The sequence below is a fragment of the Pezoporus wallicus genome, unplaced genomic scaffold (genome assembly GCF_028554395.1).
Source record: "Pezoporus wallicus isolate ANWC-B61680 ecotype Strahan unplaced genomic scaffold, APGP_CSIRO_Pwel_v1 contig_2908, whole genome shotgun sequence".
Lineage (NCBI taxonomy): Eukaryota > Metazoa > Chordata > Aves > Psittaciformes > Psittacidae > Pezoporus > Pezoporus wallicus.
In genome coordinates, this window is record NW_026642179.1 from 2,999,180 (window position 1) to 3,014,171 (window position 14,992).

At 41.8% G+C, this 14,992-nt stretch overlaps 1 protein-coding gene across 11 annotated transcripts in view; it reads right to left on the reverse strand.

The window, feature by feature from the left end:
• The window catches only part of CALD1 (caldesmon 1), a 253,307-nt gene that overhangs the window by 90,138 nt on the left and 148,177 nt on the right, over window positions 1–14,992 (reverse strand). For 10 of the 11 annotated variants that reach the window (XM_057427895.1, XM_057427897.1, XM_057427900.1 and 7 more), the window contains one exon: window positions 2,654–2,765. In XM_057427895.1, coding sequence (XP_057283878.1) covers window positions 2,654–2,724 — 71 coding nt within the window. In that variant the 5' untranslated portion in view covers window positions 2,725–2,765. Of the gene's footprint in view, window positions 1–2,653; window positions 2,766–3,469; window positions 3,660–14,992 lie in introns of those variants that run through there. The other variant, XM_057427893.1, reaches the window with a different exon arrangement.

Sequence of the window (14,992 nt, forward strand, 5' to 3'; positions counted from 1 at the left end):
TTCAGACAGGGGGAGGTCTGGCAAACAGACTGCTGTAACTTAAGACATGTACACAAACATTTTGCAGTCCTATTTTTACAGGTGAAGATGATTTCCAAATCCCTAAAAATCTGAATTCACCAAAACCAACCCAGCATGACATAATCATTTTCTAATAACTGTCCAAATGCTGTTCTCCTTAGCTCAGTGTGAGCAGTGTAATGCAATGGAGTGGATGCTCAGCTCCTCCCTGTTTTGCCCCTGCCGGGGCAGGTTTCAGTGTATCCAAGTTCCCAGAGTTACGTCTGAACTTGAGAATCAGGCTCTGTTATTGTTGAGGCAAACCAAAAATAAAAAGGCCAGTCTAAATTATTTTTAAGACCTCAAGATTTTTAAAGCAGTCTTGTGACTTTTCAGGGGTCTGACTCATGATACTTGAATGCTTGAAGTTGGCAGCAGCAGAGGGAGTACAGCAAGACTTAGCGTACAGCAATTTATTGCTAAAAGCCTTCAAATGTGTGGGAAAGGGCACGGAGCGCTTCTGCAGAGATTCAGCAGACAACAGGGATGCGGGCCCAAGCCCTTCTCCTCCAACCAGGCCGCTGTGGAACTCGCCTCCTCCACAAAGGTTACCACACAGCATCCCAGCAAAGCCACCCCGGATGTGGCAAAAAAACTTTCCAAAATCAGGCATGGCTGGGTGGGGAAAAGGCTGTTTCCCATGTCGGCAGCCACCACTCTCTGGCCCCAGCCACCTGGCTTCCCCATCATGCAGGGGCAGGACTGGCCATCATCCTGCAGGGTTCCTCAGGAAGGGTTTCTTTGAGGGACATGGGTGAGCAGCTGGCTGCAGCATTTGCCTCCTCAGGGCTCTAGTTTCCCCATGAGTGATCAGGGACCAGAGTTAGGACCAATGCATAAGATTGCAGGCTGTATGGTGACATATGGATACATGTGAAGTCCTTCAATGGCAGCGAGGGCAGAGCCCCTTATCTCCAACCCACTGTGGCCATCACTGCGTCTACAAGCTGGCTGCGCTACATCATTGATGCCCAGACCACTCCACAGCCTCTGCATACCCACGTAAGAGCTTGGATGCCTTCACAGGAAGTTCAAGACATTTTTCAATAGCAGAAGACACCTCCCAAATTACACCCCCAGCATCCTTCACAGGCCACCCAGGACCTCTATCAGCAACAAACCCTGAAGTCTCCACCTTCCCTTAAGAAGATATTTTTTAAAGCAGAAATATACTAGAAGTATAGAAATACTACATGCTATACCATGCATTGTGCTCTGCAATCCCTCCCACTCCGCCTAAAAACCATACATTGCCGAAGGCCTGTGGGCAGACCTGGCACAAGAAGTCAGTTCAGTGCCATTGCACATTTGCTTCTCTGCCTTATGGGAAAGTCACCAACCAGGTGAGAGCTGCAATTTGCGAATGGAGGCTGGTACCTTTGGCTACCACAATTCAAATCGGTTTATTCAATCATCAGGCAATGCTGCTGCTTCCCAGAGCCCACAGGTTCAACTTAGAGCCTGATGAGAGCTCACATATCCAGTTCTGCGTGGCAACACTTCCCTCAAAAAGAAAGCAGGATAATGCGTCTCATCAACCTGGGATTCCCCCCACCAGGCACCATGAACTTCTATTAGAGAGCCCTGCTGATGTAGCAAGGCCTTACTAGAAAACTCAAAGCAAGCATAATAAAAAAATGTATTTGGTATTGCATTCTGCTGACTTCCATTTATAACTTCTCTGAAAATGTATTTTCTCCTACAGCATTCAGAACCCTAAACACCATGGTTTTGTTAGCACATGGGAAAGACCAGAAATAAAAATTAAGTCCATATGCAAAATTAAATACAAAATTAAGAGCAAAATGTGCTAAAAACTAAGTTCAAATTTTTTAAAAAATCACTGCAGTGACTAAATCAAATCTTTATATCAGAGAAGATATTACAAAAATAAATAAAGCCTGACTTCTTCCCTGCTTACTCCACTGTAAATCATGGGAAATTCCATTAAAGCAAACAGAACTGAAAAAGTGTAAAATGGGGTTAATGAAAAGTCATTCCCAGCACTTTCATGCTGCTTCTTCCATAAACTGACACCCTCATACCCACATCAAGTTCTGTTCTCATTCACACCAAAGTAAATCTGTAATAACCGATAGCAAATGCTACCCTTGCTGCCCACAAAAAGTGACAAACAGGACAAATACAACAGCAATTGCACAGTAACAGCAGACAATTCACAGTTATGCTATACTAATATACGAAACGCTACCTCAGCTTTCAACGGATATCATTCTGTCTCCATGTCTGAAATCCCTTTAGCGCATCACTCACTCACATGACATGCAAGCACGAGTTTTCCTATCAGTGATTTCTTGTGGCCACAGTCCATATTCACTGTTTATATTTATCCATACAACAAAATAACTAGAAGCCATTTAACATTTACCACAGCCTGAGAAAATTAGACAATAGACACTCCTTACTTCCATCCTCTCTCACGGTATTAACTAAAGCTATTTTATGGCATATATTGTTAGCAAGGACTCTTTGGTTAACTATAGCATACTTTGGAATTTAGAACAAAAATACTCAAAGCCACTGCTAATCAAAGGCAAGCCACCGGCACCATTTTCCACACATAATACCTCACCTCTCTGCTTCAAGGCGCATTTCCTCACGCTTTTGCCTCCTGAGTTCTCTGCGGCGTTCAAAGTCATCCATGGTGAGTGCTCAAGTGTTCAGAGCTCTGGGAAGATCCAAATCTAAAAGGGAGATGACCACTTAGATGAGAGAGAAAATACAATGGAAGCATTTAATCAATCGAGTCCATTTAGTTTTGTTTTGCTTTCTTAACTATTTCTGTAACTATTTTCTTTTTCCATCAAAAAAAATAACTTCCTCAGTATTGTTGAGGTAAACAAGATTAATGAAATGCCTTGTAGGATAAACATAGCCCATGCCTGCATTTAGTTTCCTAGCTAAAATGAAATCCATGCTTTAAGTAAGGACTGTATACATCTGCTAGCCGCAGACTAGCTATTTGTAACATCACAGGTCTTTTCTACAAACAAAAGCAACAATTCAGCAGGATTTTAACTTTAAGCTTCCAGTTTTTACTGGAAGCAGTAAAAACGCTACACAAGAGATTTCCTATTTTCTTCAGCTGCGCAGATAACTAAACATTTTGCAGAAGTTAGCTCTCATCTGTCCGTTCCCACCACCCTCCTTCAAAAAAAAAGGAAAAAAAAGGAGAAAGAAGAAATGAGAAAATGAGGAAACAAAGAAAAAGAAGAGGAAGTTAGAAAAGAAGAGCGAAGGTAAAGAGAAAAGAAAGAAAACAAGCCACAGCTTTTAAATACCACCCAGGAGGAGCCAAACTATGTATAAATCCTGCTCAAAGAACCAAAAGTCGTAATGTTTTTTTTTCTTCCTGTAGTTTAATCCACGCGTTTTCCCCGTGCCCTACCTTCTTTTTTATGATTTAGTCCATGAAATATTTTCCCCTTTACAGCTCTTCATATACAAAGCCTTTCCAGCCTTGGTTTATATCCCATCAAGCCAAGTATTACAGAATTCCCCTGCAGCCCCCAAACCAAAAATGACTACCAGAAAAGGGAAAGCTGTTCTCTTTTTGTCCCTGCTTTGTTTACAGAGCTGTCAGTGGTTAGTTAAACTCTGCCTGGAATCTGGCATTTAAGGCCTGCTCTAAGATTGCTTCCTGTGCAGGGCTGGAGGCCTCAGCTTCCTCTGCAATCCTAGCCTAGGCGCTGCACTCAGAGGATTTCCACCCCCCCAGACTCCCCCCACAAAAAACCCTTTCCCAGCCTGTTTAAAGACCAGCCATTTACACTGCAGAGAAAGCTAGCATGCAGATGCAGACTAACGTTTTCAAAGGTAGCTTATGAGCTGCTTGCATTTCGAGAGAAACGAAGCCAAGGTGCATTTGTAAATTATTTGAAGTGCTCTGTTTGCAGATGTAGATCTGTCTTGCGGCTTTATGTTCCTGCCTGCCGGTGCAGCGTCCAACCGCCCTCCCCATAAAATCACTGGCAGTAGCAAAGCCTCTCATGACTTAAGGGAATCTGTGGCTTTTTCTGCCCCCTTTTTTGGATTAAAACATTGCTGAGGGCAGGGGTTTTGTGAAGGTTATTTTATTAGTTTACTTTTCCTGGGGGTGTTTTTCTTTCTGATTTGTTCCTGGATTGGGGGATTTAAAGTTTTGTTGTTGTTGTGACTTTTTTCGCATCTGGCTGGCTGGGGTTGTTTTGTGGAGGTTCAAAGGGAATGTTCATTTTGCAAATCTGATCGTGACTGTACAATTGCCGCTGCCTTTTTCTTCTCTTTTTTAAATGTACAATTAGAAAATATGCATAAAAAGCAAGTTGTAACAAGACGTTTTTCTCAAATCTTGTGTTTGTTTACTCTCACCACCATGTACCCCCTGAAGAACAACCAACAGCAAATCTGCCGTTCTCTCACAAGAAGTATTTTCATCCCAGCCTATGTGTGCAAGTAAATCCTGCCTTGGTTCCTTTGCTAGAAGGCCCATGAGTTGCAAGGCTGATGTGGTTCCCCCCACTGGGAGACAAGAATCAAAGGAGGAATGGTACACTACAGAGAGCAAGTTGGAAGCAGCAGGCTGGGTTTCTGTGCACAGAGGGCAGATGACAGTGTCCACAGGAGCTAAGACTGCACCAAGCACCAACATTTAGTCTGTGGAGTACAGCTGTCGTCTGGGATTTAAAATATAAAGAGCTGACTGTCAGGCTGACACCTCATATGCTAGAACTGAGAAACTCAAAGGTTTTCTCCCACTCTATATCCCCAAAGCAGGCATGCTTTGACATCTGATTTATTTGCATCTTCATCACTTCTTATCCAGCCAGGTACATCCCTCTCTCCAACTTTTCTGACTAAGATACACTCCTTCCCCACCATCAGTTCCAGATTCTGGGCACCCACATTTCCCCCATGCCCCTCCAAATGTTCCAACCAATATTTCCACCCCTTCTCTTCCTGCATGGTCCTCAGCACCGTCTCTTGACTCCAAAACCTTAAGCTCTCTTCCTCTTGAGGAAAGCCAGGGAGAATAATAATAACAACCCAGAACTATTCCTCCTCTTCCTCCCCTCTTTCTTTCCCAGGAGCACAAGGGAGATTGCACAGCAGCTATGAGAAGTTCTGTAATCTTTCTAAATCTTTCTTCATCTCCAGGGTGCTTTTCTGTTGTTCAGTGAAGATCAGATGGATGGATGTCTTGGGAGGATGTTTAGGGTTTATTATAGTGTCTCCTCTCAAAGGACTGAGGTCCAGCCCCTTCATGGTATTCAGATGATTTGCAAAGTCAAACCTCTTTTTCAAAAATGAGGAAAACACTTGGGAAATGGAGGTCAAGTCAACAGCAGGACCTTTAGTTAGGAGAGCCATATCAGTGCAAGAAAATGAGTCATTAGATAGGAGATCTACTTGAAGAAGTCAACTATTCAATGCTGTTCACTATCTTTCCCAAAATGATTTGTTATCTTTCAGCTTCTGAAAACTACTTGGACAATAGCTTCATCAATCTCTCTAAAACTATTTGTTATCTCCACAGAGTATAAAATAGTTCCTGGGAGTGTTCTTGCTTCTCAGAATATGGAAAATTGTTTTCCTTATAGATAAAAATACCAATTATTTGAGCTATTTTCTACAAACTATTTTTGAGAGTATGCACATTTTGATGCTGCTTTTATTTTTTTTCTGAATTAGAATTGTTCATGAGTGAAAACATCCTGGAATTAAATGTAACACTACCCAGCTCCACTCCAGGGGCTGTCTTTAGAGCCAAATGTGAAAACATCTCTCTGTGTGACCTTCCCAGGTATGCAAAGAAATTATTGGTTTACTCTTTTATTATGTCCTTTTTTTTCCTCTTACACATTTTTAGTAATTATTTGGTGTCAGACCAAAAAAGTTCTCTTTTTCTGGAGAGAGAAAAACTGTCCCTAAGAAAACTGTTTCAGATTAAAAGTAGCGACTCATTCAGCCTAAAATAAATAAATAAAATAAATATAAAAATTTTGGTTTTCAACCCTTACACAACTGAAATAATACTGAAAGAATCTGAACTCTCAAGAGTTTTCCACTACCAGAGTCAGAAGAGGGACCTATGGAAGAATATTACAAATATCTTTGACTGTACTTTTACTGTCTAAATGCTTTCTAGAAACTACTGCAGATAATTCTTGCTCAGGACCTCAGATTTTTCACAACCTCAGATACAAGAGTCTTCTCTGGGTCCCTACTTCCTTTAATTCTGAGACTGAAACTTTAGAGATCATAGGATGTCTGATGAGCCATGTGGTCTTCCTAAAGACATGCAATGAAGGACTAAGAGAAGACAGATAAGCAGAGTAACTTATCTACATTTAACATTATTGCCCCATTACTTGAATCAGAATCATAGCAAAGTATGTGCCCTGCAAATACCATCTCCCCACAAAACCACTCATTTCAAAAGCAGCACCAGTTATGTTCTCTCCTTTTAAACTCTGCACTTCATATAATGCCTTTGATCTTCATTTGACAATGGTTTATTGCTAAAATTAGTTAAGCTTTTCATTGTCTTACTAAAAAGTGCTTCCTTCAAGGACAGCCCTAATTAAACTCTCTTGGTACAAAACTCACACATGAAAATCCCTCTCCTCTTTTTGTTGCATCCCATGAGAGAATTTAAAATTTTGTCTTCTTCCAGCTTTCCTCAAGGTAGAAAAATCAGAGGAATGCACAGTAATTGTAAATATATGACAAAATAATAGCAATTAACATGAATATGCTCTTTGAAAACAAGTAATAAATTGGCTAGGTAGAAATATACACACAATCACACATCTGTATAATTCCAGTATGGAAAATAAAATAGCCTCCTACTCTTACTCAGATTTAATATTATCCTCACCCTATTCCCATCACTGATTTCAGAGACAACTCAGCACCTGGGGGGCTTAAAAACAGATGAGCTAGACTGATAATAAGCAAGTGAAAATACAGACTGCTACTCAGGTTCTTAACAAACAGACATGTCTTTCTTTCAAGACTTACCAGTCACCTTACCATTACTCTGAACAAGCTCCCAGACTGCGATGTTTATGCTGAGCCTCTGCACTAGCTTCAACCTAGTTGAGCCAGGAAACTTCAAGCCACAGCATATTCCCTAATTTAGCATGGCTGTGTATTGCACAGGGCTCTATGCTGGCCATGTCTGGTGGCAGCATTGTGCCAGCACATGCCATCTTGTTTCCCTTCCAGTACAATGACACAATTACAGATTTCCTCTTGGTGACCTTCAGGCCCAAAAAGGATGAAAGCCATGCCTGTTTCCACAACATGGGATCACTCACTGCTCCAGCATTGTGAATACCCAGGGCAAACTTCATGCAGACAACTGCTAAGCAAATTGCAAGTCATGATGACTGCCCATGCAGATATCATGAATCAGAGCTCTTGCCAGACCCCTTCTCAGTAGTTTGGCCTATTCTTCATTAAAGAGTTAACTCTAACCCAGTCAAAACCAGCACATGGCAGAACATAGCTTCATCCTGCACTGTTGTAGGACTCCAGTTCCATGGGAGGTGGTAGAAATTTTAGGACCTGCAGGGAGCACAGATGAGACCTAGAGTAATTATAGTGGGTTGACTGTGGCTGGACATGAGGTGCCCAGCTAAGTGGCTCTGTCACTCCCCTTCCTCAACTGGACAGGTAAGAGAAAATACAAGAGTCTTGCAGGTTGAGATAAGGGCAGGGAGATCAGTCAGCAGTTACTGTCACAGGCAAAACAGACTCAACCTAATGAAATAGCTTAATTATAATAACAAGAAATAAAAAATAAATATTAAAAACACCTTCCCTTCACCCCTTCCTTCTTCCGGCTTTACTTCCAAGTTTTCTACACCCTCCCCAGTCAAGTGGTGCAGGGAAGCAGGGAACAGGGGTTGTGGTCAATTCAACACACACTGTCTCTGCCGCTCCTTCTTCTTCAGGGGGACGACTCCCCACGCTCTTCCCCTGCTCCAGCATGGGGTCCCTCCTATGGGAGGCTGTCCTCCATGAACTGCTCCAATTCGAGTCCTTCCCAGGGGCTGCAGTTCTTCATGAACTGCTCCAGTGTTAATCCCTTCCGTGGGTGCTGTCCTTCAGGAACAGGCTGCTCCAGCATGGGTCCCACCAGGGTCACAAGTCCTGCAGCAAATCTGTGTGGGCTCATCTCTCCACGGGTACACAGGTCCTTCCGAGAGCCTGCTCCAGCGTGGGCTTCCTGTGGGGTCACAGTCTCTTGAGTGCATTCCCCTGCCCCAGTCCTGAGTCCTCCATGGGCTGCAGGTGGAGATCTGCTCCACCAAGGACCAATATTGGCTTCAGCGGGACAGCCTACTTCACCATGGTCTGCACCACAGGCTGTAGGGAAATTTCTGCTCCTCATTTTTCATTGAGCCTGGTGTTTGCAGGGCTGTTTCTTCTCTCATAGTCCCACTTCCCTTCAGCTGCAGTTGTGCAGTTTTTCCCCCATTCTTAAATACATTATCCCAGAGGTGCTACCGCTGTCGCTGTTGGGCTCGGCCTTGGCCAGCAGTGCATCTGTCTTGGAGCCGTCTGACACTGGCTGTACCAAACATAGGGGAAACCTCTAGCAGCTTCCCATAGAAGCCATGGCTGTAGCCCACCAGCTACCAAAACTTTGCCATACAAATCTAATACAGTAATAAAAAGGACAATGCTGTGTTTCTTCTTGAAAGAAATGATGTCCAGTTCCTAGCCTCCTCCTTTCTTGTTTCCTCCCTCCTGCATCCCAAGCAGCAGGAGGAAGGAGGGGTGCAAAGAGAAACAGCCTCAGGATTTACAGAAGTCAAGTAACAGTGCAGAACAAGGAATCCAATGGCATATCATGGCCCAGTTCCTAACATTCGGGGTGAATCAGCGACTCAGCAACTGGGAATATTCCTGCTTGATTCTACCTCTGATTTACTACTTTGTGGCCTTAAGAGCTGAGCCTCAGTTTTTACCCACACAAAAAGGATCCAATATCCCATTAAAGCTTGACATAAACAGACTGCAAACAGCTTTGTGAACTTTACTCCATTAATCCGAATGTCCCATTTTTCTACCTTTCTCCCTGTGTCCCAAAGCCCTCGTGTAGAAGTATGGACCTTTCAAATGTCAGTCAAGGACTGGTCAATGTGAGCACAAATATTTTGCTTCAGCTGGATATATGCCATGACATCTGCTGTATCCTTAGGACTACCATTATCCTTTCTTTCTAACTCCTCTACCTCAAAAATGAAAAGAGAAGCTCTTCATTGCCCCTTTTGCAGCTGAAAGTAACTCAGCAAGCAACACTCATTGTCTAAGTGTTACTTGTTTAATTTTGCACTCACAACGTACAGGTATGACAAGCATTCTACTGCAATATCTGAGAAAATTAGAGTTCCTTAATCTATCTATCTTTAGTCAGAACCAATAAATCTGTTTTATATGAAAATCTGCCATAAAACTTTCAGAAATTGTTTTCCCGGCTCCCCTTTTAATTCCACTATGAGAAGTACTCAGCGCCACTCAGATCTTTCAGAAACAGGCACAACTTCTTTTAATTCAAAAGGTGGAGTTCAATGGATTGATTTGTCCATTGTCCCACCTCGTTAATCTGAAATGTTGGGTATAGCTGGCAATCATATAGTACCAATAGCAAAGCTTACATTTAAAGAAACTCTTCTTTGCTCCATAAACTTACGTTTAATTGTTCCTTTATGTAAAATCACATCCGCAATTGTTACTGTAAACTTGGCCAAGTATTCTTGTTGACTGCAGATAATGAACTCTTGCACATGCTCACACACACACACACACACACACACACACTTGCATCAAACAGCTTTATTCTTTCCCAAACAAAGTTTGGGCCTTTATGTAAAATAAATGTATTGGGTCATGTGAATACAGTTTTATTCCAGTCGAGCCTGTGCTTGTTTCATCTGACTATACTTCTAAGGACTTCCAAGGAAAATCCATCAATGGCAAACCAACCGAGTGCAGTTCATACTTAACAACAGAAAATCAAACTTTGGGGGTTGCTCAAAGTCCGGTTTCTCTTCTCAGAACATTTCTCTTTCATCTAGATGTGTATGTCCAAACTACTGAGTATGAGAAAGAGGCAGAGAATTACCTAGTATTTTGACAGGGTAGCCAAAAAAACAATTTGTTATAGTTTCTGTGGCATTAGGTATGTTTTCCATCTCACCTTTCACATGTATAAAAAAAGCTTATTTACATTGGTTAGGCATTTTTAAACCTGATTAACTTATTAGTTAACATCTCTGTGGCCTCCTGAGCAAAACTATATAGTGATTACATACACAAAAGATTCCCAGTTTATGCTCTGCATACTAGTGGTCCACAGCACCACACTACAGTCCAGGTCCTTGATCCAAGTATATGCTGAACAGGCTTCACTCACCCCAGCTACAGCACAGGTTACCACAATGAGTGCCACACATGTCCTTGCAGGGTGTCAGGTCGTGCTGCTGTAGGGCGAACACATGGAAGTGTTGACCAGGAGCTTTTTATAGGACATTGTCCCTGTCACAGTGTTCATTCCATGGGTCTGCAACTAGAAGATCCATGGCTTTAGATACCTGCTCAGGTCCATCTCCTGGATCCATGATCTAATTTAGCACTGAGGAAGAAGCATTACAGAGCTACACCATCCCAGAAGTGTCAGAAAACTTTTAGCATGCTGCTGCTAACACTGCAATACACGCCCAAGCATGCAGCAGTAGAACCTATCATTGCAGAGCTAGTCAACTGTAATGGAAAGTCCCCATTCCCATGGCAAGGCTGAGTGTGGGTATGCCATTTCCACTCTTCCCATTTCCTTCCTCATCTTCCTCCTACTGCACATAGACATAAGGGCCAGGCAGAGCTTTTTCTTGATACTTGGATTTGCATATACTGGTTCCACCCCTGATCTCTATGACATTTGTCTATCATTTCCCATTAGCAGTCAAAGGAAGAAACAAGACATAGCTGGAAACTGCTGGCACAGCTACTGGTTCTCATGTTAGAAGGATTGACCCTTGACTCTCTTCTTCAAGTGTCCTCTGAAATATTTCAAATATGTTCTCCCCAAAGATCAGAAGATACTGAAATATTTTTCATATACAGAATAGAGTTGAAATCCTGGTCCTGTTGGAATCCCTGGCAGAATTCCCAGAGACTTCAATCAGGACTGGATTCCACCCTCACAGGCTAAATTCATCTAATATACACTAAGAAGGATAAGTGAGCTCACCCTGCATGTCAGAAACCGGTTTGATCTCAGATTATGCCAATATAGGTTACTTCCTCTTCTCATACCTTTGTGCACGCATATGCAAAGGCAGAATTTCTTTCACTCCTGCAATGCTTACTTGTGAGAAACAAATTATTTTTACTCATATCATCAACAATGATGTAATACTTAGCCTTTGTCATATAAACAAAGGGCAGATGAAAATTGCATTGCTCTGTACTATTGTTTAATCATAAGTGAAAATATCCCAGGTAATGACAATGAGGTCCCCATCTCAAAACACTGAAATCTAAGGGATTTTGTAGTCCACAAAACATTTTGTAAAAGTACTCAGTCCCAAAATAAACACTGACTTGTATTCACATTTTCTCTGCATCCAAACACTGGGAAGCTGGCTTGTAGTTACCCTTCTCTCTTACATGCTTCTACCAGTGACTACCTTCAGCTTCATCATGTTAATCTAATCAGAAGAATGCTCCTATCATGCATTCATTGCACCTGCACGTTTGTCACAAATTTGTGCCCTGGCTGTTGGCCAGCTTCATCTCTTGCTGAAATCTCAGTGGAGAAAATCAGTGCCCATGCCACCACCTTCCAGTCAGGAACTGTTTGTTTCTTAACAATAGAAAAGGACGGACAAACATCACTAAGAAACAGATTAGGCCCGGCTCAGATGATCAAGACATATTAAAGAGGAGAATGTATTTCCTCTTTCCCTATAAATCATAGACCGGTTGGGTTTTGAATCAAAAGATCATCTAGTTCAAACCCTCTGCCATGGGCAGGGACACCTTCCACTAGACCAGGTTGTTAAAAGCCCAATCCAGCCTGGCCTTGAACACTTACAGGGAGCGGGTATCCACAGCTTCTCTGGGCAACCTGTTCCTAGTGCCTCACCTCCCTCATAGTGAAGAAATTCTTCCTAATAACTCATCTAGATATACCTTCTTTCAGTTCACCACCCCTACTGACCTTCACTCTTACATGAAATATTTCAACAATATGTTGTCTGAACTTATTTGTTTCCAATTAGGTTTTATGAATATTTTATCACCCTATTCACACTTATTCTATGTATTACCCAGGTCTTGAATTAAAAAGCTAAGGTAATGCCATTAAAAATAATAAAATGTACAAGCAAGTCTAAGGTAAGGCTCCAACAGAAACATTCACTTAGCCAGACTTCAAACTCCACATGTTTTCTGGAATGCATTTCAAAATACAGAATCATGATATATTAAGCTACATAGTCAGTCATAAAAAAGTAATAGAAAATAATATAAAGATACAATGCAGCCAGCTTACTCTGCCTTCTTTTTTGTATTTTCAACCCTGTTTCTTTTCCTGTTAAAACATGCAGCCCTAGGATTCAGCTCTGCCTACTGCTAAGCATCACAAAACTCTAATGAGAATTGAGGGGTCTCTTGCTTGCTCTACTGAACCAGCAATAAGCAACAATACCAAGTTTAAGTTGTCATCCCTGCATCTTTAAAGAAAACATTAACACTACAAAAAGACACACCCCTAAAGTCTTTGGTTTGCTGATTTTACTAGTTCTGCCCTGAGAGACACCAAGTATTTTGAATCCAACCAGTTCCTCAGAAGAAATGAATGACAAATTTTCAAGGTCTCACCTTTTGCTCCTGAACTTCAATTAACTCATCTTCCCCCCCAGTATCTGTATGCTTTCTTTGCACAAACGCAATGCACGTCACCGTGACAGATACACTGCAGCTGAAAGTCCAGTTATTCAATGGCAGAGCACCATGGAATTGTGTGGAATTCCATCCGGAAAGGATCCAGCTGCAGAAAATTCTCCGGGGTTTTTCCAGCTCACACTTTGAAAGTCACTTTTACAAATGAAACCCAGATTGGTTTTTGCCAAGTAGCTATATCAATTTATCTCTAATGAGCAGCAATTCTGTGTCATTTTGGTTGAAAATTGAAGCATGGGGTCAGCACCAGCTTCAAAGAGGTACAGCATGGCAGCAAAACTGTGAAGCCTTTAACAGGACAGCTTAAATAGGGTACTGCAAAATAGATGCTCCCCAAGCCATTTGCATATTTGAAGTTTCTGTCATAGACCCTACATGATGCTGAGTTTAAGTGAAAGTAAGGAAACACTAAACACAACGTCACCAAACCAGAAGACCCAACAGTAGTAAGGCTTTCTTACAACAAAAAAAACAGTAGGTAAGATGACACACTCACATGCTGTGCATGAACCAGCATAAAACCTCACATAGCAAGATTAATATATTGCCAGCTTCTCTCAAGAGACTTGCACAGAGGATCTGTTGAATAATCTGGATAATAATCTGACTGCTATCTAGACACTGAGGCACAAACACTTATTGCAGGCAAACACCATGACAGCAATGCATCAGTACATCCATAACTTTGTGTGTGACTGTGCGCTGCTTCACCCTGCAGGGGACCATCACTGCCAAAACTTACAACAGAGCCTGGCTCAGAGTCAATTAAACAAGACAGGTGGGGCCTGACAGAATCCCGTGTACTTAATACTGAGAGTACACAGACATACATACTTTCTTTGTATTAATGTGACAAATGAAGCTTACAGTTGAGCACTGTATCAAGCCAATAAATGGTCTGATTTTTTGGGGGAACAGTGCCTCAGACAATGTCTGTGTGGTCCAGAAAAGAAAATGTTTCATTTTCCTTCAAAAAATAAATGGAAGAAAAAAAAATAAACAAATCTCTGCACCATGCATTATCTGCTACCTTTCCCTAAGTCCTCTTTCATAAGGATCCAAAACCCCTGTGGGGTCTCCTCCAGCCTCCCTTGTTGCCATGAAGGGTCCACCCAGCTCAGAATGAGACACAGAGCACACAGGGCTGCTCACAGTCTAAGTTCCAGGCACCAAAGGCATATGGAGCAAATTTTTTGCAGTCAACCCACAGAGCAGGGTCTTTGTACACAAGGTATGTGTACAAAGCATTGGCCAAAACCAGACAGACAAAGGTGGACAATTTCCAATCTCTTTGTAAATGGTCTACATAGGAAAGCAGTCTATATATACAGTGCAAATAATACTTTATAACTCAGACACCTCATCCTTAGTTATGTCCTAGCTGGAAAAAAAATTGTTGAACTCAGCCTTCAAATGTTATGCCTTCTTCAAAATGAAGAAAGCAGAAATAATTGCACTTATGACTGGCATGTGTGCACTGCGGCCTCCTGATAGCGGACGCTTCACAATTCACCAGATCTGACGGCTTTACAGGAGCGGAGTATTACTAGAGAGACAGCCTCTGCAAGGATACCCTATTAAATATGTGGAAAAAAACATTAGGAAGGCAAGGAAACAGAGGCAAGAATGGTAAAAGAGGTCTGAAAAAAGAAGTAGACTCTGGAAACGATGTACAGAGAAGGATCAAACTAAAATCACAGACCACAATGCTTGCAGACTTGGAGGATTTTTACAACCCATATCCCAGATAAAAATACTAAAAATAGCTTGCACCCTTAAAATTAACAAAGAAAATAAAAGCCAAGTAAACTAACCAGATTTTTCAGTGCTTACCTAGACCAAGTAAAACCTTTACAACTTGTAAATACTGGCAAGTGTCACTTCAGATATTATTAAAGGATTCCCTAAACATAAAAGTTTGGTCTGCAGTTAAATTTTTGCCCCTTTGCTTTTC